This window comes from Lates calcarifer, linkage group LG15, assembly GCF_001640805.2.
Source record: "Lates calcarifer isolate ASB-BC8 linkage group LG15, TLL_Latcal_v3, whole genome shotgun sequence".
NCBI classification, from domain to species: Eukaryota; Metazoa; Chordata; class Actinopteri; family Centropomidae; genus Lates; species Lates calcarifer.
Genome location: NC_066847.1, coordinates 17,102,206 through 17,127,748, shown reverse-complemented (window position 1 = coordinate 17,127,748; position 25,543 = coordinate 17,102,206). Strand labels below are relative to the sequence as shown.

Sequence of the window (25,543 nt, the reverse complement as noted above, 5' to 3'; positions counted from 1 at the left end):
AGCTCCTTACAGTACATGTGCAGCAGCATTCTGGATCAGCTGGACAGTCTTTAGAGACTTGTTGTGGCAGCCTGATGATAAATCGTATCTGGTAAAGAAGTGCTAATTAATGGTAAAACTTCCTCCAGCAGCCTGGTTGATGGTTTCTGAAATTAGCTGGTGAAGCTAATGTGTAGCTGGTCTAAATATGCATCTGACTTTACAGCTGTTTCTAAGGCTTCCATGTTAGAAGAAAGATTAGCACTGGTTGAGGGCAGGAGGTGAGGGATCTTGTCTCTAATACTTAGAATGTTATTATTAATGAAGCTCATGTGGTTACTACTGAGAGCTACAGGAAAACATGGATCAATAGAGCTGTGACTGTGTCAGCCTGTCGACTGTGCTGAAGAGAAACTTGGCTGTTTTAGTTTTCTTCTATTAATGATGAGTAATAAGCAGCTCTGGCATTACAGAGGGTCTGCAGCACTATCAACAAGATGATCAACTGACCGACACATGGCACTGAATTAAATGCTGACAGAATTACCTCCTTAAATTACAGATCCAACAGACCAATCTAGTGAACAGTGTGTAGTCTGGTAGCACTGACTTCATTTAGGCTAACACACTCCTCAAGACAGAGCCAGGATTCAGTGATACTAAATACATCTGTATGATAATCTGATATAAGATTATTTACTAACAGCTTTAGGTGAGATGCATATTGTTTTCTTTTCACTTTCACCATTAGGTTTGCTAACTGACTTTTCTTTTTAACATTACTGGCTTTTCTCTTAACAGTCAACTTGTCCACTACTATAACCTAACCAGAGAAAACTGGAAAATAGAAAGTGAACCCTGACTGAGAACCACAGTATCCAGGTGGCAAATGAAAGATCCCAGAAGCTGAGGGGAACACAGACATAAAGACATCTCTGGACATACCTCCAACACAGACATTGGTTTGGGTTTGACTTAATCCCAGGGAAGTGTCCCTTTAATTAAAGACAGTTCAAACTGACTGTGCTGACTGCTAAACTCAGCTATTTTGTTATTCTGCCTTTCTTTTTGAATATCAGGGCATACATAATATATACATAACATATTTTCGTATTCAGAGAAAAGTGGACAGTAAGAAAATATCCACATTCATACCTGCAAAGACAGTGGGCTGGTAGGTCTTCTCATACTGAGCAGATGGAAATGTTTCTTCCCCTCCACGTGTTTCTCTTGCAGTAGCAGAGCAGAGTGTCTTGGTCTGGCCTTGTTGTCGTTTGGTCTCTGTACAGTGGGTTTCTGGTTGTGTGTTGGGAATAGACAGCATGCTCCTCCTCTCCTTCTGCAGTCTCTCCACAGTGCGGCTCAGCTCCTGAATGGTTCGTGTTTTGGTGGCAAGCTCGTGGTTCAACCGTTCTATCCGAACACCAAACGCTGCCTCGGCTTGAATCTGGTGCCTGCTTGGACTCGGCTGGGCCTGCAGGGGGGAAGGTTTCCATCAGTTTGTGGAGGAAGGTTTCTGTGACAGGTTGCTTTGCATTTTAATAACCTTAGAAGCTCCTGTACAAACCTTGTTTTTGAGCTGCTGCTGGAGAGACTCAATCTGGTTGCGGAGGGATTTCTCTTTCTCCTGGTGGGTTTTCTTCACCTGCTGTAGCTCTTCCTCCAGAGTTTGAACTTGTGACATCCCTGGCTCGGCCCCAGCTGTTGAGCTTACTAATTCAGCCTGCTGTTTCTGGGTCAGCTGGTGCTCCAGGTCTGAGATCTGCTGCTCGTAGCGGAGCTGAATGGACACACACACACACACACACACACACACACACACACACACAATTATTGGCATACTCTTGAAATGTCCTGTTTTCTGTTATCTTTAGCATTTCATCTTGTTCATTTCACAAAGAAGAAATTCATTCCTGAATGATCACACTCAGCGTTGTTTTTGTCTGCTTTAAGGGGTCTGTTCACCAAAATTAGGAAAAAACTAATCACTTCATTATCTCTAGTGAAATCCATTGCTGCATATATTTATAGTTCAATTTGCCCAGGTTTTGGAGTATCTGTCTCTTAAATGTCTCCTTTTATCCCAGTACAATGGAAATGAATGCAGATACACTGGCCCAATTACTCTGTATAATCCACAGAACACACAGAGGAGAGGAAACAGACAGAAAATACAGTAGCTGTTTAGACCCCTTTAGTTTCACTGTAGATTTCACAGTAAATGGAGAAAACTGCCAGTTGTGAGTTTTCTATAAGGACCACTCTGTGTTTTCATCCATCCCTCAATTCTGACCAGTCTCCCTGGCCCTGCTGCTGAGAAGCATAGTATCATAGCATATCATAGCATTAGTATCATGATGCCACCACTCTGCTTCACCATAGAAAATGGATTAGCCAGGTGATGATGCTTAAGTGTTTGCCAGACTTGGAGTTCTGCCCAATTTTGTCCCATCAAACCATTTCCTCATGCTCTCCTTTAAATGCCATCTGGCAAACACCAAACAGGCTGTCATATGCCTTTTACTCAAAATGGTTTCTGTGCAACAAATGCTGCTTTAATAACAAAATATATGACTGATATATATTCATCTGATAATGACATTTTAATTGTTGTACATCATAGATTAGTTATTACAATGTTGGTAAATCTGTTGTATCGATTGAGTTGTACCTTGACACTGTGGAACCGTTGCTCCATGGCTCTCAGACTGTGTTTGGCCTCCTCATCATGGTTTTCCAGCTCTGCTTCCAGGCGCTGAATCCTATCTTCCAGCAGAGCAATGATCCGGCTGGGTGCAGATGTCTTAGCAGTGTCCACATCCTCCTTACCACCAGCGCTGGCTGCAGCGTAGATGAGAGCAGGCAGGGAGTTTGGGTTTCTGCTTCTAAGTATCTGCTCCAGCTCCTTCACCTGGTAAACAGAGAAAGACTCTTGAGCAATGAAGAGACATAAACTGATGAGGGGAGGGAGTGTGACAAGATTGATTGGTGAGTTTGCTTGTTTGTGTGAGAAACCTGTCGCTCCAGGTCCTGCATCCTCTTTGTGTCCACAGATTTCTCTCTCGTCTTTCTCTGCTGCTCACTGCTTCTTTTGCCCACTTCCATTTTCAGTCTTTCAACCTGAAATTAGGTCAGCAATAATAAAGTGTTATGAGGAAAATTAGGAATTCAGGCTGTAAATTCTGTTTTACATTTCAATTTGCACAAGAGAATCTTTTCCCTGCTTTCCAGCAGTCACTAGACCCACACTGCCCCCCCACTGAAAAAAACTATAACTACACCAGTCCTGAAGAAACCTTGTCCTGTGGATGACAATTTATCAGACCTGTAGCTTTAACCTCCACAACAATGAGTGCTTCCCTATTTAGAGCCCAGTGTTGGATCCCTGGCAGTTGTCATACAAGCAGAGGAGGAGCACTGATAATACACCCAGTTTATCACCAGCCATTTAGAAGACAGTGAAACATATGTATATCTTTTTTGTTGACTCTAGCTCAGTGTTTAACCCTCTTCATCCTTCTTTATTATCTGAGAAACTAAAAGAAGAGTGTTAATGCCTTTATTATTAAGTGGTTTTCAGTGGTGCTAAGCTTTCCAGTTCTCTTCACATTATATACAAATGAGTGAGTCAGCAGGAATGCCCATAACTACATCATAAAGTTCTCTGATGATACAGCAATTGTTAGTTTGTAACACAGAACCAGAGATGCATCATCCCACTTGATTACAAGAGAACAATCTGTTAAATGATGTAACTCTCATCACCATCACTTTGGTCAGGCCCTTTTTGGCTGGGAGGTCAACTCTAGGAAGAGTCCTGGTGCTTCCAAACTTCTTCCATTTCATAATTATTGAGGCCTCTCAAAGCTTCAGAAATGGTTTTATTCCCTTGCCTTGCTTGATGTCTTCCCACAATTTAATCATGGAATTCTAAAGAGAGTTCCTTGAACCTCCTGCTTGTTTTTTTGTCCTGACATGCTGGGTGAATTGTGGGACCTTATATACATAGATGTGTACCTTTCTATACTATGAACTATCAATTCATTTTGAATGAATGAATTCGCTTATTCACACATTCAATAATTATGGAGCAAAATTATCACTGACTTGTAAACCCAAGGGAAGCTGCAGATTATTGTGTGAAGAAAGGGAAATACAGAAATACTATGAGTTGATGTGTCCAGTGAAAAGAACATAATGGACTTTGTATAGATTATAATGAAGATAAATGAAAGGCATTGAGAAAATGAATACACACACATATTATGACAGCTGAGTCTCACCTGCTCTTTGAGTTGATGTATCTCTGCTGTAGCAGCTTTCAGTCTGCCAGCATCTCGGTCCAGAAGCTCCTGGTTCTCAGCAAACCACTGCAGCTTCTTCTTCAGGGCTGACACTTCCTCTCTGTGCCTGTCCTCCACTGTGCGCATCTCAAGAGTTTTGTCACCTGACACATTTAGAATGGATACATGTTTTCCAAATCACCTATGCATATGCAGTATGAGGGTTGTGTAAAAACTGGGAGCTGCCTCTAAAGACCAGTGTATAGGATTTAGGGGGACCTATTGGTAGAAATGGAATGTTTTTCATTATTGTATAATCACCTGAAACTATGTTTTTGCCATGTTTCAACAGCAGGGACAGACAAACCAAATACTGGCTCTACAGAGGGCCTTTCGCTTTTGCATGTTTACATTTCCTGAAGGCAACTGTGGATTCCCCTATGCACTTGGAAAGAGAGAGATGAGGGGAGGGGTATTCAGTTGCAATCTGCAACCTCACCGCAGATACCATTAAATCCTACACACAGGTCCTTTAATATTCAAGTTGGTCACTGGTTCCACCTCTAGCACTGTTTGTATTCAGTCTGACCTGAGGTGGAGATGGCCTGCGCTTTAGCCAGGTCTCTCTCTTTCTTCATTAGCTGCAGGTCTACCTCCAGAGCCTGCTTTTCTTGCTTCAGTCTGTGAATGTCCTCAGACAGCGTAGCCTCATTCCTCTGCACATAGACACATAGTTGTATGATAAGTGAGTGGGCAGAAACAGATCTTCATTCTAACAGTATTTCAGTGATAGTGGTACTTACCTGAAATGTATTTATTTGAGCTAACAAGTCTGTAATGCGTTGAGTGTGATCCATTGAACAGATATTTCCCACAGGCTTTGAGATTTTACTCAGCTGCTCCCTGATCAACATGGAAGAAATGCCTTAGAGAAGTTTCACAAACAGGCTGACAGTAACTTTAAATGAACACTCTTATCTGAAGACATACGCAAACAGTAATGTATTTACAAACCTTGTGAACTCCAACTCATTGAGCAGCCTCTTGTTTTCATTAAACATGGCCTCCTCATTGGCTTTACTCTTGGCCTGCTGAGCCTTCATCTGCACATACAGCCTCTCATTCTCCTGTAAAATAACCTTTGTATTACTGCTATTTAACAGCACAGATATTAAAACACGAGAAGAATGTGAAAGCCTTGTTCTTAGTCTGTCACATCCAAAAGTGGAAAACATGACAGCCAATTCTATTTGTTATAGTATACTCTACTACTACTACTCTACTACTACAGTATACTTTTTATCTGATTTCTTAGCTTTTACCCAGTTTAGTTGTTAGTTGAGGTAAAGTAACTGTAGTAGGTGATTTTAATATTCTCTCTGTTTTAACTACACCCTCGACCTTGTTCTGACTTATGGCAAAGTAGGTACATTTTTTCTAGCTTAAAGCTATAGTAGATATTCTGTAAGAGTTGAAATCAGGATCAGAAGGAAAGCCAGATAAAAATGAAGGACAGAAATGAACAGTGAGGACAGTTATAGTAGGACAGATCAGGGGGACAAACCTGCTGGTAACCTTTTATGAGTGTCTCCTGCTCTTTAATTTCTTTATCAATTTGTTGGAGCTTGTCCTCTGTTGTGGGGCCAGTGGCCACAGCCAGTCTATTCCTCTGACTGGCTTCTTCTGCACTTCGCAGCTGAGGAGAGAAAAAAAACACGTTGATACACAGTTGATACAAAGCCTACATTAAACCTACATTAAAATTACTAATGCAGTGTGACAACTAAAGAGCTGTTCTGCATATCCACAGAGATGGGAGTGTTGTGGTGGAGCTGCTGTGGTAGGAGAGTTTAGACAGTATTTGCGTAAACTCTCCTCATCTCCAGCAGGAACAAAACACTGTTCTCACTGTTCTGAAAATAGAAGGCAACTGTTTCTAAACTCAGAGCAGCTATGCTCACATGGCTCTCTGACTCACTTTGTCATGTCATTAATTAAAACACCTGGCTGTCATGTTGTGCAACCAATATTATCAACACACTCCTGCTGGTGTTGCTTTTCTTGTTTCTCAACCTTTACGTTTTGCATTTTTAACTGAGTTGAGTTGTTATTTAACGCATTGATATCAAAGAGTAGAAGGCAAAGAGATGCAACACACACACACACACTTATGTAACTGCACAAAATTCAGACTGGTTCACTTTTGCACACTATTGTGTATGTTGGATTTTGTTACCATTAGCAAATCTGCCCATCAATCTACTGCATACCCAATAATATATGATGTGAAAACATATTTTTAGAAACTTTATTAAAAATCTAATCTCTCATTTATAAATGTATTGTGGCAGTCCATTTGGCAGCAATTGCTTGGAGAAACACTTATTGAGGTCACTGAGCTCCTGGGAACAATCAAAGCTTTAGAAATGCTTTAAACCACTGACCTAATCTATGCCACACCTTACCCAATGCTGTGCTTTTTACTGCTGACAGATATCTTTGAAAAATAATCAGGCAGCTGTGAGAATGATGCAACTACTCAGTGTTGAATATTCACCCCTGAGGTTGTTGCATAGCTAAACCTGAAAATGAGGTGTTCTGAATGTCCAGAATTCATAGTCCAACCAATGGTAAATAAAGTCTACAGCCAACTGTTCCTGCTCCAAATCACACAGAGTGTAGTGAACACACAAAATGTGACAGAATGTGAACATCAGTGGTAAATTTTTGTAATAAACATGGCCACATGGCATGGAATAAATATTTTGTTTGGAAAGCTTCTGTGTTTATGCACCTTGCTCTGCAGAAGGTAGTTCTGCTGTCTGAGTGAGTTGAGCTCCTCTGCTCCTTCTTTCATCACCTGCAGCTCCCTCTCTTTCTGAGCCAGCTGCACTCTCAGATCCTCCACCAGAGGATCCTCTTCCCTCTGCAAGTCAGACAACACCATTATCAGATGAATCATGATCTGTGTTGAATCAAATCAAACATAATGGTGTTACTAAAGGACAAATTGTCACAGAGGAAAAGCACAGCACACTGTTAATGTGCACAGAGGTTCATAATTCCATTCACTCAGGGGCTGCAACTCTTCAGGAGGATTCACTAAGATTATGATCATGATCCCCCACCAACACCTGCAAACACTGACAATTAAGGCTGGATAATAAATTGCATTAATTTAATTAATTCTAATTTGTGCACTAAAAGTGAAGTTATTACAATTTGCACAAAAAGGCTACATTATCGGTCACGAGTCACTACAGTCGCATAACCTGTGACATTCTGTGATTTATGGCACTGCTGTGACTCCAGTCGTCCCCTGACTCCAGGTGGCTATCTGCCTCTGATCTGTGCTCTCGGTTTGTGTTTGATAATGAAGAACCAAAGCTGCCACAGTCAACTTCATGTAGTCAGGCCCTTCCTGCTGGGTACACAGTTAATGATAGCTAGCTGTCTGCAGATATGCAGAAGGTTGCAAAAGGTTCAGGTCTCTTATTATTGAAAAATGTAATGCACAATATGTCCTATAAAATAAGATGTTTCAAAGAAATTATTTCTAAAAATCTATTTGAATTATGAAACAGTGACTGTTCAATACCTTTGCAATAGTAGCCAAACATGAGTCAAGCTCCAGAATCTTCTGGGTCTGTACTGTACTAATATTAGGGTAAACTTCTCTACACTGTCTGCATGGATCACTAACTAGTGGGAATGCTGACTTTTTATGTGTAAATATCTGAATTTATTAACATTTTTAGTCTTCTGGTGCTGAGTTAGCATTACATCATGTATGTAGGTATCAAATGCATACTAACAATCTTTTTGCAGGGTTTTCATTTTCAAAGTATTTTCTTACATTGTTCTTTGGAACATGATGTATCAGTCGGGTTTCCTGGTGACTGCTGGTGTCCATCTGCTGTTGGATGACAGCCACCAAGGACTGAACAGATGCCACCAGCTCACTGCTTGCCTTCAAACCTGGCTCTGCTAATTTAACAAATAGAAATATTATTCAGTGTCTTTACATCAAACTCACCACCAAATATGACACACTGATTTCACACCTCCACACCATGCGCCTGTATTATGGAGATGCAAAGAGATTATGGTATAGTGAGTGTGCTGTTATGTGAGTATGAGCTGTTGTGTGAATATGTTTGAATATTCCTATGTACAAGCGAATAACGGGAAGTGAAAATAATAGTAAATAAGAGACGTCAAGTCTCTTGGGAGATTATAGTGGAAAGCTGTTATCAAAGCATCATGCTTTAAATACTGGAGTTATTCTGGTCTGTTCAGTTTCTCTGTAAATAAACTTATTTGAATCCACAAGTTGTAGTTTCAGCCTTTTCATGGATAGAACATTCTGCATAGATTTAAAAGACAAAAAGACTGAAAATATTCTAAGCTAATATTGTAGAATGATATAATGTGCAAGAAAGAAAGGGGCTGAATATCTTATATACTGTAGCATCTGTATCATGGTATTATGTACAACAGTATCATCACAGAGACACAAACCCTTAAATTAAATCAGTGAGCAGTTTGATATTTTGTGTGTGAATGCCTCTAATAACCTCTGTGGTCATCTTTTTCTTGGCTCTTTGTTGATTTAGCTCTTAATGGATGCTGCGCAGACCGGGCTTTGGCTGTAGTAGCAGCTCTACTGATCCATGATGACCTGGAGGTCACTGCTGTTCTCCCCTCCACTTCCCTGCCTCTCACAGGAGCCGCACTGGGTTTCCTCACTGAAGATGTAGGACGAGAAATGGTGGAGCTATGGGAAGCCTGAGAAAAATGTCCATGATTCATCATGATTACACAATACTGTATCGAAAGACATGGAAGAAAATTATACTCTTGACGGATGGTGTGGTGGAACTGTTTTCTGGTTATTATATTAATAATATTAAGTATGTATGTTCTTATGTTACAAACCACTAAACAATGCCACTCTATCATTAGGATAACTTTGCACTGCTTAGGCACTGTACCATTAGCCTATTCCGATAAACAGAGTTACTTTCTTGTGTTTTATATATATATATATATATATATATATATATATATATATATATATTTTTTTTTTTTTTTTTTTCCCCTCATCAATCTACACTTAATACCACATAATACCGAGATCAGAACAGAATTTTAGTAATATTGTCATATTGACATAAGCATTCAGCATTCAGCAATCAGGGGAAACAGACTTGGTAAAAGAGGCGACCATGTACCTGATGGTCACTCTGGCTGAGCTCCAGAGATCCTGTGTGGAGATGGGAGAACTTTACAGAGGGTCAATTTATGTTAAGTGTTAAGGTTTCCTCTATGCATGATGCTTAGAGGTGAGGCGAAACAGTTCAATCTTGGTTTCATCAGACCAGAGAATCTTGTTTCTCACAGTCTGAGAGTCCTTTAGGTGCTTTTATTTTGCAAACTGCCAAGTGGTCTCTCATGTCTTGCAGTGTTGCAGTGATGATTGTCCTTCTGGAAGTTTCTCTCATCTCCACACAGGAGCTCTACAGCTCAGCCAGAGTGACCATCAGGCTGGCAGGTGGCTAGTTCTAGGAAGAGTTTTTTTTCCATTTAAGACTCATGGAGCCCACTGTGCTCTGAGGAAACTTCAACACAGTGGAAAGTTTTTTTGTAGCCTTTGTAAGATCGGTGCCTTGACCCAATCCTGTCTCTGAGCTCTGCAGGCAGCTCCCTCAACCTCATGGCTTGGTTTTTCCGCTGATATGCATTATCAGCTGTGAGACCTTATACACAGGTGTGTGCAGTTCCAAATCACGTCCAATAAATTGAATTTGGACTCCAATCAAGGTGTAGAAACATCAAGCTGATGATTTTTTTAAACCATGTTTTTACTTTGTGGCATTTACTGTAGATTGATGAGGGAAAAAAATATCATGTAAGCATAAGGCTGCAACTTAAAATAAGGGTCTGAATGTATGCACTATATGCTGAAGTAAATCATAAAGTCAAATTATATTTAAATTGCCAAATATCATAAACTTGCCTCTTTTTCTCTGTTAAATCTATTTAAAAAAACAAGCATTACTGAAATAGAGGAAAGTTTGAAGTTTGCCTCACCAGTTGTTTCTTAACTTTGCCAGTCTGAGAGGATATGTAAGAAGACTTCTGATCCTCCATCAGCCTCTCTACTTCTTCTCTGATGCTCCATGTCAGATCATGATGGGGAGGGTCTGGGGAGCTGGATGGGTGGCTAGTAAATCCCTTAGTTCCCTTTACCTCTGCAACTGGGTCAGCCATTCCTGATCGTTTCAGCTGAGACTCTGTATAAGTCACATCTGTCCTTTCTGAGCGGGATGTTTTTTCTTGGTCAAGATTCAAAGTTCTGTTATTGGAAATTGTAGAGAAGAAAAACATTTTGTGTTACTGATGTAACTTGCTATGAACTATTTTTTCTCTACTGATATACAGTACTAGGCTCAACAATGTCTCAAAACACTTGACCCCACTTTTTAACCCTAAACATGTTCTTTTTATATCTCTACACACAACGCCAAGGGAGGAAAATGACATAGTCTTTTTCATTTGTCTGCAGGTTTATTGATAGCAAACAAGTCCATGTGTCAGACTGTTCCTTTAATAAAGACAGAGCTTTTACGAGAGACACTAATGGTCCTGAAGGGAGTCTTTAGAACAACAGAATGTGCACCAAAGGCCTGCAAAGGTGTCTAGGTAATCATAATTAACAATAATTCGTTTTTTGGTTTTGGTTTTAAATTCATCCTTCCTACTGACCGCTGCCTCCTGACCAAGACCTTTTAGGGTCAATCCCATACATGAACTAGTTTTCAGATACAAATGGCCTCCTTTCTTAGACATATAAAGACAGAACAATGAGAATTATGATTTTTGATGAGGACATGCAGGTTATTATACTTAGTCATCTGTTGATTTCCTTATCACAGCTTGATTGATTAGATTTATACATGCTAAAACATAAAACAAAAAAAGTTTGTACACACAAGAAAACACAGTCCAGATTTTGGGGCATTGTAAGCAAAACGACAAAAACTCTAAAGACTAAGTGTTTGAGACCAAAGGAGACAGAAAATATAGCAATGAATTTGGCATTAAAATAAGACTTTGTTTCAATTTGAACAATTCAGTTAATTTATTAAATCATTAACTGCAGAACTCACTTTGGCAAAATTGTTCATGCATTTCAAGCTTTTTTAAACATGATTTTAGATGAATTTTTAAAGTATGCTTATAATTAAAATGTATTTCTTCATGATCCAGATAACTATCAATAAGCCTACACTTTTGCAGGTTTGGGGTTGTTGCTCTGACAGTTGCAGGTGTATTTTAAAACTGTTTCAAAGAACCAAAAATCCAGATCATTCTAATTTGAATAACTCGGTTTTCCACATTTGAGGAAGGGTCATCAAACAAGAAATTTGGGTTATGGGTATACAATATATATTCTATGTATGTGCTGCCATATACACCTCTGTCATTATATGTCTTACAGAGCCATCTGAGTTTCAATAGGTTAAATAGGCTTTCCCTCCATATTGTTGCATTTAAATGATATGTAATGGTATTCTCATTTTATTTCTTCATTATTTTATTCAACCTTCATTCTTGATTGATTTATTATAGTTTATTATGTTTAATGTGAAATTTCAGCTTTTATTGTACTGCTACAAATTTTTTCCATGTAAAAAGTGAGTTAACAGCTCTGAGTGGATGACACTGCAACTGTTAGAGTGATTATTACTATTATTCATTTACAATTAAGTGTACTCATCTTAAGTACAATTTTAATGAATGAATGAACTGCTTAGGCTAATCAGCAATGCCAGAGCTCTGTGGTGCATGTGTAATGTCCCCAGATATGTTAATCCAGACGTCTGAGATACTTCACATGAATTTTGGATAATTCCAAGATTTTGCAGTCCTAACCTGACAGGCTGGAGTGTGAACCCTCTGATATGGTCCTGCTCTGGTCGAATGGGCCTCATCAGCTCTTCTGCAGTGGGTAGCTCTAAATACAAATACAAAATAATTATTCCAAATAGTTCAGTCCTGTCATGATCTTGGCATATGGAAACACCTCAGTGCAGGTTTCCTTCAATGGACATGGCCCGTAATGCTGTGACCTTTGGACAACTGAAAACCTTGTCTGCTGATCCCAATAATAATAAAACCACCCAGGCTTTGAGAGACCAAAGGCAGAGTCTGAAATCTATAAGTATATTTTATTTCAACTCATGACAGTTCAAGTAACAACTAGCAGAGGTAGTAATGTTGCAACTGCTTGTAGCAACAGCCATGTACTGGTGAAAATGCTGCTAACAAGTACAAACAGTGAAGACTCTGCATGTTGATAAGGTGTTTTATTGCCTCAGTATTTAGGAGGAGACAAGGACTGCCAAAAAATATCACTAAAGAATTTACCAGAGTATGATGGATTGTGGGATACTGACAGCTGTAAAGGATACGCTGGTTGTGTCCTCCAAATTTGGGAAAGAGAAGGCTCCATTTCTCAGGTGCTTTAGTGGGGAAAATTTGCAGGAAACTTTGCACTGAGACAATTGTGTTGAATAATGCAATCAGTCTTTATATACAGACTTCAAAGGAGTCAAGTCCTTAACTGGGGAGCAGTTTTTGTAGATGCATCCCTGCAGTTAGACCAGTGAATTATACAGACAGACAGACAGACATGGACTCCACAGTTCCCCCACATACTGTTTACAGTAGGGCTGTAACTGACCTGACTCGTTGGTAGAGACAGGCTGAAGAGACTGTCTGGCATGTTGAGGAGGCGAGGACGGAGACACAGGTCTGTGGATCCGGCCCCTCCCTTCCAGAGACGAATAATGGTGATTATAGTCATCTGAATCCTCCACAACATGGATCTGTCTGTAGGCCTCCTGCAGAGCCTCCATCTCTGAGCCACCACTCTGCACATACGTCTGGCCTGTACAGTGAACACATTCAGTGTGAAGTGGTGGTGAATCATAAAAGTCTCCATAAGAAACAATCAGAGGCTCAATGACTTCATGTGAAAAAACACATTTCCTCAAACAAAAGTAGAAGGAAAGTGGGAGGAAAGAAAAATCACAGATGAAAGTCTTTATGGACTGAAATGTATACACAATGATTTTTGTTGAGTAAAAGCAACAAAAATGTACAAAAACAACAACAGCAAAAAACCTCTCAAGATTTAGTCCCATTTTTCTAAACCTGCTCCTTTGCAATGACATTTATGTACTACTAATTTTTTTACAGCAAATATGTTTTCAGGGAAAAATATGCAACCTTATCAACTTCTCTGGGTCATTTATTTAACCAGTAGCATGAGTGAGTGTCTCACATTGCAAATGCCCTCAGCGTAACCTCAGAAGTTCCCTGACAGCCTGGATTGGCTGGAAGCAGGTGTGTTAGTGTCAGGAAGGATAGAGACCCTCTCCACATAAAAAGGATTGACAATACACTGACAGTCTGCCTGGCCACACACGAGCAAGGAGTGGAGGAGTGAGGACTTCTTGATTTCTTCTCATAATGTGAACAATTACATCTCCCCCAAACACACTTGGCAAATCCATTTAGTAGTAAATAAATTATGTTGTTTCATTATATCTATAGAGTCTGCTCATTATTAAGTATCACATCTGGGTGCTCTAGGTCTAAATTCTTTTTCTACAATATCTTTCAAGGGACACCTAGCTATAAACTATGTGATAAATCATTGATTCGGATTTGGTGTTTTGGGAATATCTGCTGTGGAAGTGGTTTGGGATAATTAGGCCAATTTTAATAATGTATGGAGGAATGTGTATTTTAAATTGGGATAGCAGAGAGCCATCCACTGCCTTACTACAATGACAGCCTCCTCTCTTGGAGAGAACTTTGTACTTCTCACTGTACCTGCACCTGTGCTCTTCAGTCCCTGTCCCTCTGACCTAGGGGCCTTGCTGTGCAAAGTTTGCATATTCCCCCCCATGCCAACGTGGGTTCCCCCCAGGTACAGTGAGCATGAATGGCTGTCCATCTCAAACCTGTGATAGGCTGGTACCCGTCCAGGGTGTATACCTCTGTCCAGTGATCCTGCTGTATCCTTCCCTCTGTCTTCTCCACCATTGTCATCCAAAGAATCATACAGAGAAACTGACACAAAGGTTAAGAGTGAGCATGTTTAAGACATACTTGACAAAATAATAATAAAAACAGAGAACACTAATGAGACATTTCAATGATTTTACACACACATACAGTGCATTCAGAAAGTATTCAGACCCGTCCCTTTTTTTTTTCTTTTACCATTTTGTTATGTTGTAGCTTTATGCTAAAAAACAAAATTGCTCCTCAATCTACATTCAGAAAGAAATAACTGATCATCTTTGAGATATTTCTACACTTTGATTGGTGTCCACCTGTGGTAAAATCAATTGATTCTGATGTCACAGCTGACAATGCCATCAGATTGAAGGAACTGAGAGCAGAGCTCAGAGACAGGACTGTGTTGAGGCACAGATCTGTGGAAGCCTACAAACAAATTTCTGCTGCATTGAAGGTTCAGGAAACAGCCTTGATAACAGAGGAGACCAAGAAGCTAATGGTCACTCTGGCTGAGCTCCAGAGATCCTGTGTGGAGATGGTAAAAACTTCCAGAAGGATTACTTTTTTTTATTTTAGCATAAGGCTACAACATATGTGAAAAAAGTTAGGGGGTGTGAATATTTTATAAAGGCACTGTACATATTGTTGGTAGTGATGTTATCATTAGTATTACTAAGCCATCAAACTCATTTCTCTTTGACTGAAAGACTATATTCCTTTCTTACCCACAAATGACTTCAAGGAATTTTTTTTCTTACCTTTGGCAATAATTGAGGACATCGTAGACTTCTGAAAACAGATAATAATGTACATTTGTGATATTTCAAAATAAACAGGTAAAGCTTAGAGCATGTCTACACTTTGACCTTGTTTTCTGAGCTGACTTCAGCTTTGAACCCATCTAAACATTATCAGCATCTTGCAGTCCAAAGATAAGTGCACTTCTACCACGTTATCCTTGTTAAATGTCACCAACATCGGCTGTAACTTTCAGGGGACATGTAACATTTAACAGTGTGTTGCACTGTTATCGCATCCCTCTGGATTTCATGTTTGCAGAAATCCTTAGCAACATAGACACACAGATTTTTTATCTTTTCCAAAACTCATGTCACCTTCATTGCTGTCCCATCAGCCATACTCTTGAAACTATGTTATCTCTCTTTGCAATGCAGTTAACAAGAAGGAAAGTGTATTTTCAGGTGACTCCTTATCCTTTGCCCAGGGGTTGGAACTGACAAGATGCAGACTGTAGTAGATTATTTTTATAATTTATCATCATTGTTATCATTTTCATCTCAAGATATAACTTGTGCACACACATTATTCTCTTGTTTGCACATGATCCATTTCTTGGCACAACAAAAACAACTGCATTGCATCAATTGAAAAATGTTTTGGGATTCCAGAGACTGTAGTTGGCTTCAATATAACATTGCTAACATAGTATCAACACTGTGTTGTAGCAGCACAATGTTGGTTGATATTAGCTCATGGCACATATATCTGTACTGATGTACAAAATGTGGTGTACTAGTATAATTTCAGCCAACAAGTAACAAGAAATTGCAATACAGAAACACACACTAGACATGAAGAAACAGAAACAAACAAGTTCCCAGTGGTTAAAAATGTCCCCTCAATATGTACTGTATCAAGGTCACAATTTAAAAAATGCAAGGAATTAATATAAAAATTGTTCATGTTATGTGCCTATATTTAAAAATGCTATCAGCTGATACATTTCAAACTCTCTATATAGCAGTCTAAGTGTCATCAGTTGAACTAGTTTTTCATCTTGAATGGTAATGTTGTGTTAACAGCATCCAACATTAGACACACCCCTTGCTGGCATATGAACCTAATTGGTTTTAAGTCACAAGAGCATATACTACACTCATCCATAGCCAGATGCTGTATCAGCGAATACCCCATTACTGTATTAACTTCTGTGTGTTTGTCTACTCATATGATCGGTTGTTTTTTTTTCTTTCACACAAAATATTGTAATGTTCTCCTTAGCTTTCACATCCATCAACAGAGAACATTAATGAACAGAGACAGGTTATGATGTCCCAGCCCTTTATGGCACACAATGTCCCCAAGATCAGGAAGGAGTTCTCATGCTCAAACTTGGATGACCATGAGTGACTAAGGCCCAAACTTAACAAAGTCTCTAAGTACGTACCTCCTCCAGTGGCTCTTTCGCATTCTCCTCATCTTCAAAATCCTCACTGTAGTGTGGAGAGCCTGTAAAAACAGAAGGAGAAAAGACCTGATTAAGATGCACAGAGAGTGATAAAAAAACAAGGGAGTTTGCCAAGGATTCATTACTCTTACCTGGAGAAGTTCTCATGGTCTCTGTGACTCTGGCCTTCCTTTGACCATCATCACTCTGCTCCACTGCTTCTTCAGCTTTCCTGGAGGGAAGATATTCATCCTCATTAATGATAGTGACAACTCTGAGCTTCAAGGACAGAGAGGCAGCAAAGCCACAGTATGAGATGACCCATAAGCTGAATGAACTCTGACCAGGACGCATGCTATTATTTTGACTGCATGTAAATCTTATGTTTTCACATCACAGATGATGTGCAAGGAAAATACAATGAGAGTCTTTTGGTTAAAATGTGAGATGAGCATGATGTAGGAGTTTAGTGCGGCAGCTACTCTACACTCACTGTCAGTGTGACTTTGACCTTTAACCATCAAAATTTTATTAGCTAATCCTTGAGCCCAAGTGAATGTTTGTGCCAAATTTGAAGAAATTCTCTGGTGAAGTTGCTGAAATATCACATTCACAAGAATGTGACAGACAACCCAAAAACACAATGTCTCCAGCCACAGCTGTTGCCAGCACAGAGGCATGAAAAACCTGACGAGTGGGTATGAACTGTTATGTTGGCACCAAAACAATCTTTTTGTTATCGTATATGATGGGAGACCACTAGATTTATCTGTTTCAGTCTTTTAGTGGGTGTAATATCAAACCGAGGCCATTTCCATACCTGAGGTTAGGACCGATGGTAGAACTTGTTGAGTCAAGCTCTCTGTTCAGCTTGGAGTAATCTATAGTTGATGAGGCTCCTGCCTCTAGTTGAGCAAAAAACCTGGCCTTCTCTTCTTCTTCCTCCAGAGTGTCCATGCCCATGCTGATCGTGTTCACAGCTGGTACCATCACTGAGTCTGCATACATGTATAAGAAGAGCACACATGGAAATCACAACTGTGATACTTCTGAACTTTAAGGTGGAATGTCCCACACTCAGACAGGATGTGGATCACCAAACAGAGGGACTGATACCCTTAAGGCTGCTGGGTGCTTCCGTGACTTGTTACTTGGAATACCTGATCACACTGAAAAGCTCCTCTACTCTCACTGGACAGATTAGAATAGTTTTGTGATATTCCATAACAAGTAGCCAGAATAGAATATGAGAGGCATGCAGGCAAACTGCTCCAACCAGAAGCATATATCTGCACAGTGCTCACCATCTGTCTGAACGTTATCTATCCTGAGAACTGCCTCCAGTCCATCTTCCTTCAAACCAGTATCTCCTGCATCCTCATCCTCCTCTTGAATAGGGTGAGACTTCCTCAAAGACTTTCTGAAAGACTTCCCAGAGCCCAGCAGTCCTGGACAAAAATGTAATTGAAAAGCATATATGAAGTTTGTGTTGGTTAATGCAGGACATGTGAAGCCACATCAGTTAACCTGAGGTTATGATTAACAACTATGAATACACAACCTATATATTTTATTTACAGGTATTTATTTTAGTGTATTTTTTTCTCAAAATATAATATGATCATGACATGTTCATGTAAAGGATTCAACATCTGACCCAATCGCAGCAAAAAACATCACAATAATTGGTGCATTTGTCATAGAGACTATATCAGATGTTAAAAATTTTACAGGTGTGTTGCGTCTTTAAACCAGACATAATGTTTTTTCCTTCCAATTTTATCCATCCATCCATGCAAAGACGTGTCTATAGTCCTTACCCTGTTCAAAATCACATGAATCATCTACATTGTTGTTTCTAGCTGATGTTCATATGAAACATCAAAATGGGAAATAAAAGTCTCAGTGACTTTGACTGTGGCATAACTGCTGGTGGCAGATGAGCTGGTTTAAGTATTTCTGAAACTGCTGTGAAATTTATCATCTTCTCATATCTACTTCTACCATTATAATGCATCATTTCATTTGGGAAAGAATCATTTCAAACTGGTTTCATGAACTAGATCTGATCTGCTGAAACTATGTGATGCAATAATATCAGCACAGAGCAGAGTCTGAAAGCTCTGTTTCCAACATCTTGTGGAATCCATATCACTGAGAACTGTGGCTGTTTTGAGAGCAAAGGAAGGTCCTACCCAGTGTTAGTATGGTATCCTAATAAAATGCTTGTGGTGTAAATTTGCTAACTAATCTATTAAATTAATTATATCCATGAGCTGCAGGTGGGTTCCTTGGTACTAACTGGGACCACTGGTTGATGGAACCCAAATGACTCGAGGCTTAATTCCTGACAAAGGTATTTATAACAGTCCACAATTACTCAGCACTAACTATCAGCATGAATATCTGACTAGTACTGTATACAGCCTCTGACAAGAGCAATAACTTGCTTGAATTTGTCTTTCAATTTATTAGGGACATTTTCATAGTCCTTAATAAACTGCATGCTAAATGGTGAAAACGTCACAATTTACTCACATATGTTAAGATGGGTAAGAGATGAAACTTTTACAGGATACTTCTGTGTCACTAATAGCCCCATACTGCCACCCAGTGACATACAGACCCACAGTTTTAGCAGTTGACAAAAGTGTAAGATTTAACTCTACAAAAGAAGCCTGTTGAATATTTATGGACTCAATACACTGTCAATAAGATTTTGAGCTTGTAAAGTGATGTCCACAATTATTTTAAAAATTTGTTTAGTTGTAAACATACATTAGTTGTAGACATACAAAATAAATCTACATGAGAAATTTGTAGAATCACCAAATTATATCAGTGGATGTTACAAATAGATACTGTGAACATCTGTGTTCAGATGCAAAGCAGAAAACTGCATGTAACAATCTGGAGCTAAATGTTTCCACACTTTGTGACACTAAAATTACAAGTATGATTTTGACCCTGACTTCTCCCTTTGAATCTGATCGATCAATGAAAATCCAATCACAAAACGCAGTCAAATTGTCCAATCAGAGGGGAGGTGGTTCTGTAGCCTTCATCTCCACCTCAAGTCCTGAAGGGAATAGAAGATTTTCAAGATGGATGACGACACAGGCTCTTGTGTGACCCAAGTAGGTTTGCATATACACACATCAAATGTTAACCATTATTTTCTATTGCATCATTAAATATAGTTAAACCCATCTGTGTTGTGGAGGAGCCCATGCCATCATTCATCTTGAAGATCTACTGCAGCTTTTAGGCAGAGGAACCATTTGCCCTCTGACCGAACTGCTGTGTGATTAGTGTTTTACATGCTGTTTCCCGCTCTGTATCTGCACACAGATGGTCGTGAAAGCACTTATTTTTTCAGTGTCTAGTATTACCACTAATAGGATTTTCTTCACAGATTTTTTTTTTTTTCAGTCTCATTTTTTTTTTTTGCAAATACAAATCTTTTCTCCAAATGCAAATCTTTTCTAAATCTTTTTTCAGAGAGGTTGATTTAAAGCTACTTTCCAACAGTAAGAGAGAGATTTCTGCTGCCACCTGTACGGCTGTCAGAGTGAAAACAGCAGCAGACACAGAGGAAAAGCCAGCTGACCCTCTTGTGTATGCACCTGGTTACACTCAGCTAGTGGACGATGGTTGCATTTGCCCAGCTTCACACTGTGTGCTACCATGGCAACAACAGGAGCCACAACAAGAAAAATAATTGAACAGCTCATCTGTAAGCGAGGTATAGATTTCTGGCACCTTTACCTACTTAAAGGGTGTATGGAAAATTGGGTCAATTTATACGACAACAGCGCAGTGTGCAATGATACCTATTAACACCTTACTGTGTGCAACATGTACACCGCCGAACAAGACTGACAGATGATACTGCTGTTCTGAGAATATGACCACATAAATCTGGCTAAATATAAAAACTACATTTTCTCTGCCCTTTGTGCACATTTTGCAAGCGTTTTCTTACCACAACAGCGTCCAGAATGTTAAATCTGGAAACACTAGCTTGATAGTGTGGACAAGTAAAACTTAGCTTGATTACAATGCAACTTGATTCCATAAACCAGTCATGTGAAGATGTGGCTGAAAGAGGACAACCTTTTATTGCCTCTAACTTTCGCTAAGTCGCTCTATTTAAATGTCAATATAGCCAATCACCAAGAACAGCTGTTGTCACTTGCCTGTATTTCTGTTCTGGAATGAAAATCACTATTTCATACTCATTCTGTTGTATGACAGCAGAGACAGAAAACAGATAAATGAGAACAAGTAAATCATAAGTTTATCTGAAAACAAAGTATAGGTCATCAGTGAGTGAGCAGGAAGGGATGGAACTGAGTTTTAAACAACTGAGACTCAAAATAACCATGACCTTTACAGAAACATTACAGCATTTTCAAATGAATCCGCTGAATGTGGAAGTAGTCTAAAAACTTAAGCGCTCTGTGGTGTGACTCTTTCAACTTGTTCTCACCTTCATCCTCAGATTGGGACTTTTTGGTTTTGATAAATCTGCTTTTGTCTGTCTCTGCTGGGACAGGAGGAAAGACACAAAAGAACAATCAATCAAATCAGGAGATTGTTAGCAGACAGAGCTGTGAAAAGTGCATCCAGTTTTCTGCACATTTGCTTGTTTTTGCAGTGAATCTCATGTTTTAATTTTATCAGTGACATCAAAAAGGGCAACACTTCCAAAGACTCATTAGATGAGTCTGATACTGGTCTCTGAGAAAGTAATACAAATTTTAGCTTAACCGGCTTAAAGATTTGTGTTAATGTGTGTTATGGACACAGCGTGCTGTGTATAGTTGTTCAACTGCTCACTGAGCATAAAGCTATAGTATTTAACAAATCAAACTGAATGTCTTCTTTAAGACATTCAGGCTCTACAGTGGGGCATTCAGCTGCATAAGGCACTGTAAATTAGTATGTGAATATGAAATTTAATCTGGGTATAGCAGTGACTGACTGAGTTCAGACACTGAGTGTGGAAAAATACACAGATTCACTACGCTCTAATTATTAGCTAAGCAGTGTATAAAATATTCAGCTGGCAACTTCTAATTTTCAGCCGATACTGCGAATTGCTTTTGTCACTTAAAATGACATCACTGGCAGAACATCATATCAGCTGTCACTAATTTATGTTAATTCTGTGAGTTGGTGACAGGCCTAAATTAAACTTGGCTGTTATGGATTCATGTAGTCTCTGCACGCTGCTGTGTAGCAGTGTCTGTGTCTGGGAAACACTATGTCGATATTAACACTAAAATCACAAGGAAACAGAGTGTTTGTTTAGTGAGGTGTCTTCTGTTCAGTGTCATGTTGACTGTGTCATGTCACGGTCAGTGGTGACATTCTTCAAACTCAACCTCCATCATATCATATCAATAATTTAAACTTGTTAACTTTATGATTTTGAACCATGAGCCTAAATATAGTTATGGGATTGGACCCCCATGTACAACAACAATAATAATAATAAATGACTCAGACTGGGGCCAGACAACTTGATAGTGACATCCCTTTACTGTACTCTTCCTAAGTAAGGTCAATTTACAACTTGGTTGTCATTAGCAAGTAATTTGTGATTTTTTTCTCAATTAATCGTTTGTACCATCCATTATCTACACTGCTTATTCTCTGAGGGTCATGGGGTGCTGGAGCCAACCAGATGACATTGGGTGAGAGGCAGGGTACACCCTGGACAGATGTGGATAGTGGACAAACTGTGGACACAATATAAATATTGCTCTTCCAAAGGCTTGTTGAACAGGTGGTTTGATAAAGTTCTTATTGGCTTTTACTCTGTATTGCACTTAAACTAACAATCATAGTTGTCATCAGCTCAAATTATCTTAACTACACCTCGGTCACTGTGTCCACAGCTGCCTCTCTACTCAGCTGATCACTCTGTGTGTGAGTGTGTGTGTGTGGTGCATGCATTGGACAGAGGAGCAGCAAGACATAAATAATGAAATAGAAAATCAATATGTGATGGTCAACGTTGATACTGACGCAGTCTGCCACAAATATGGGTATACGGTGAGTATATTTGCAGCTCATGCAGGGGGTCTGAGTTGTAAAATTTTGTCGCACTGTCTCAAAAAATGGTTGCAAAATGCGACTTAACGGTAATGGTCTGCAGCCCTGATTTCCTACAGCTCAAGATGTTCAACTCACAATCCAAAAATCCAAAGATATTTGATTTACTATCAAATAAGAGGAAAGAGAAAGAGCACATTGATCAACAAACTAATCATTTCAGTTCTTACAATAAAACAAAAGCTTGTAGATAAACTCATAGTGTAAAAAACTGTGCCAAAGTCAACATCTAAACAATTACCAACAAGTTTCTGTTACAAACAACCAAATGGTGCCACCAGTAATTCCTATCTGAGTGAATTACAGCATTAAATCACACTTGTGCTCTCACCAAATCCAAATAATAATAACTGTACTGCACAATTTCAAACACACAACAGTGTCATTATAAATATAAAAGGATGTAGTTTGTAGCAGAAAATGCAGTCCCAGTGTATATTTACAACCATATTCAATAAAAAAAAAAAAAAAATCATGAATAAAAAATATATCTGCATCCAAACTTTACATACTGGATCTACAGCAAATTAGAGGAATTCTAATGCTGCTCTCTCTCTTTGTCCTCTCTCACTCAAAATATTCCCTGCTGAGCCAGTGACCTCTATTTAGCTTTTTTAGACTATTTATATGGGAATTTGATGACTGCCAGCTGTTAATTGCAGTTGTAAAATCCTGTAACATATGCCCAAATCCTCTCTTAGTTCCTGTCTCGATTGCACAGCTTCAGCACTGACACAACTGTAGCCAATGACATTACACAATGTCATTATGAAAAGTGCCAAAGGCTAACATGTCTAGTGTGATAGAAATTATAGGGTTCTCTCATTATTACCTTTCCCTGTTCCTCCCCCACTGCATTCGTCATCTTGCCATGATATTGCTGGTTTCAGGGCTGATTTCTGACTGCTTTTAGCACAGGGCTGCTTCTCAGAGCTGCCCAAATCCACAGAGTCATCTGAAACAGACTGACAGGGAATCAGGTTTAAGTCAGAGAGATGCTCTCAGGATAACACTGTGTTTTAAATCATGACATCCTTTGTATTTGTCTCCATCTCAGGCAGATTTAGAAACTCAGCTGTCAAACTAACAGTAGTTGAAGGTAAAGATCAGTTTCTTGCTCTTCTTTAAGGCTTACAGTACTTTTAAATAAAAGAAGTGACCATCCAGTCAGTGTTTTAACTTGTAGGAGAATTGGAGTTGGTGTCTGAAGCTGTGAATATGATATTATGAATAATACCTGATGATTAATTTCATATGCTGCAATTCATGCAGTGCTTTTAGGATCACATCATAATCCATAATGGCTTGTACAGAATGTTAAGTTACCTCCTTTAAGAACAGCTCAAACTGTTCATCCAGCTCCTCTTTAGTCAGTCTATGAGACATAGTGGTACTGTCCACTCCATCAGTCAATGGGAAGCCAGACAACTGACAGAAACAGAAAAGCAATTTGGGAAAAGAAATTACACTTCAGGTGTGTAGCATATCTTGCTGAACAAATGTTATCAAATACACTGAACATCGAAGTGCCTAAATGTGATAAAGTGCAATATATTTACAGACACCATATGTTCTTTTTTAATTGTGTATACCAATACAAAATACTGGCAGAGAATGGTAATATAACGAAATAATGAAAAGATATCCTGGATATGCTGAGCGTAGTACAGGCCTTTGGTGACCAGGATTATTTGCTCCCACCATAAACCATGCTAGAAAGGCAGAATTTCACTGAAATAATATGGTGCTCGCTAGAACAATGCTTACTAAATCTTTCATGATAACCTTCCGATTACTAAACCTAAGGCCACTGTAGCGGAAAATTGTCTGATTTACGAACAAAGACTGACTTTTTAAGATACATTCATGAGGGAACTGGACGTTATCAGCAAGGAGTAAAGAAAAAGCATAAACAGTACCACTTCCGGTCACAAGTTACTGTCAGAATGTATCAAAAAGCGTCGACATTTAGATTCTTTAAGTAAATCTCACACACTAAATGACTCAAGTAAATCTTTGGCTATCTACACTAAGTAGTGTCAAGAGAATCTAGTACAATTTCATTTAATTTCACTTGAAGAATGTCAATAAAAAGGGGAAATTGGATTCTTTTTTTAATCCTATAAAATAATGTATTCAAATAGTGTCGAGTTATACTGCCTAATCTTTGTTACAGGAAAGTCAATGGCCGGGCGATTTCTTCGTAATTGTCAAAATGTCACTTGGGGACAGTTCAGATTTCACTGCAGTAACGCGCCTCCCCATTTCTATTTTGAAAAAATATTCCCTTACTTCCGGTATGTTTCAGGCAAATTGACACAGCTAACAGTAGCTAACTCGTTTATCCCTCTCTAGCTAGTAGTAACGTCAGCTGGCTAGAAGAGGGACGCTAACTTTTCCTGTTGCATGCGGAATAATACGCTATACTTATACTAAACTTTAATTAGCGTACAAGTATCAGTCATATGTCGACAGAACCCACATGAAATACTCCACTTTAGCTGCTCTTTCAAGGTAACACTTGTTGAGGCTGGCTGATACGTACCCTTGCTTGTTTTGTTTTTTGGAGAGTGTGGTAGTTCCCGCGACAACACCCGGGTGAATAGACCAACCGGATTGGCTAGAAAAGAATGCGTCATAAGAAATGAAAACCGCAGCGGCTTTGGTTTCCATGGATTGGTAAAAGCATATACTGACGTAAACGTTGTGTGCCATGTGACACAAAGAGCACCTCATGATATTCATCTTGAATGGCTATTTCCATTTTTATGGTGGACTATGCAGATTCGGACGACCAGAACCCAAATAAACAACATAAAGATAATTTATGTTGTTTATTTGGAATAAACAGGAATATACCACACAAAATTGA

General features: G+C 39.1%; 1 protein-coding gene across 6 annotated transcripts in view; it reads right to left on the bottom strand.

Moving 5' to 3' along the window:
* cep162 (centrosomal protein 162) overlaps positions 1–25,270 on the bottom strand; it is a 28,842-nt gene extending 3,572 nt beyond the window's left edge. For 2 of the 6 annotated variants that reach the window (XM_018665734.2, XM_018665741.2), the window contains exons 1-25: positions 25,217–25,270; positions 23,998–24,099; positions 23,504–23,636; positions 21,041–21,097; positions 17,853–17,996; positions 17,369–17,546; positions 16,701–16,780; positions 16,549–16,610; positions 15,119–15,149; positions 14,334–14,408; positions 13,012–13,218; positions 12,201–12,282; positions 10,356–10,620; positions 8,840–9,050; positions 8,119–8,249; positions 7,057–7,188; positions 5,827–5,958; positions 5,277–5,389; positions 5,066–5,165; positions 4,852–4,978; positions 4,263–4,426; positions 2,995–3,099; positions 2,651–2,890; positions 1,547–1,759; positions 1,135–1,453 (exon numbers count right to left, since the gene is read on the bottom strand). In XM_018665734.2, the coding sequence (XP_018521250.1) occupies positions 1,135–1,453; positions 1,547–1,759; positions 2,651–2,890; positions 2,995–3,099; positions 4,263–4,426; positions 4,852–4,978; positions 5,066–5,165; positions 5,277–5,389; positions 5,827–5,958; positions 7,057–7,188; positions 8,119–8,249; positions 8,840–9,050; positions 10,356–10,620; positions 12,201–12,282; positions 13,012–13,218; positions 14,334–14,408; positions 15,119–15,149; positions 16,549–16,610; positions 16,701–16,780; positions 17,369–17,546; positions 17,853–17,996; positions 21,041–21,097; positions 23,504–23,636; positions 23,998–24,057 (3,361 nt within the window). In that variant the 5' untranslated portion in view covers positions 24,058–24,099; positions 25,217–25,270. Of the gene's footprint in view, positions 1–1,134; positions 1,454–1,546; positions 1,760–2,650; positions 2,891–2,994; positions 3,100–4,262; positions 4,427–4,851; positions 4,979–5,065; positions 5,166–5,276; positions 5,390–5,826; positions 5,959–7,056; positions 7,189–8,118; positions 8,250–8,839; positions 9,051–10,355; positions 10,621–12,200; positions 12,283–13,011; positions 13,219–14,333; positions 14,409–15,118; positions 15,150–16,548; positions 16,611–16,700; positions 16,781–17,368; positions 17,547–17,852; positions 17,997–21,040; positions 21,098–23,503; positions 23,637–23,997; positions 24,100–25,153 lie in introns of all 6 variants that reach the window. The other 4 variants (XM_018665736.2, XM_018665737.2, XM_018665735.2 and 1 more) reach the window with 4 other exon arrangements.
* Between the last annotated feature and the right edge of the window lie 273 nt (positions 25,271–25,543).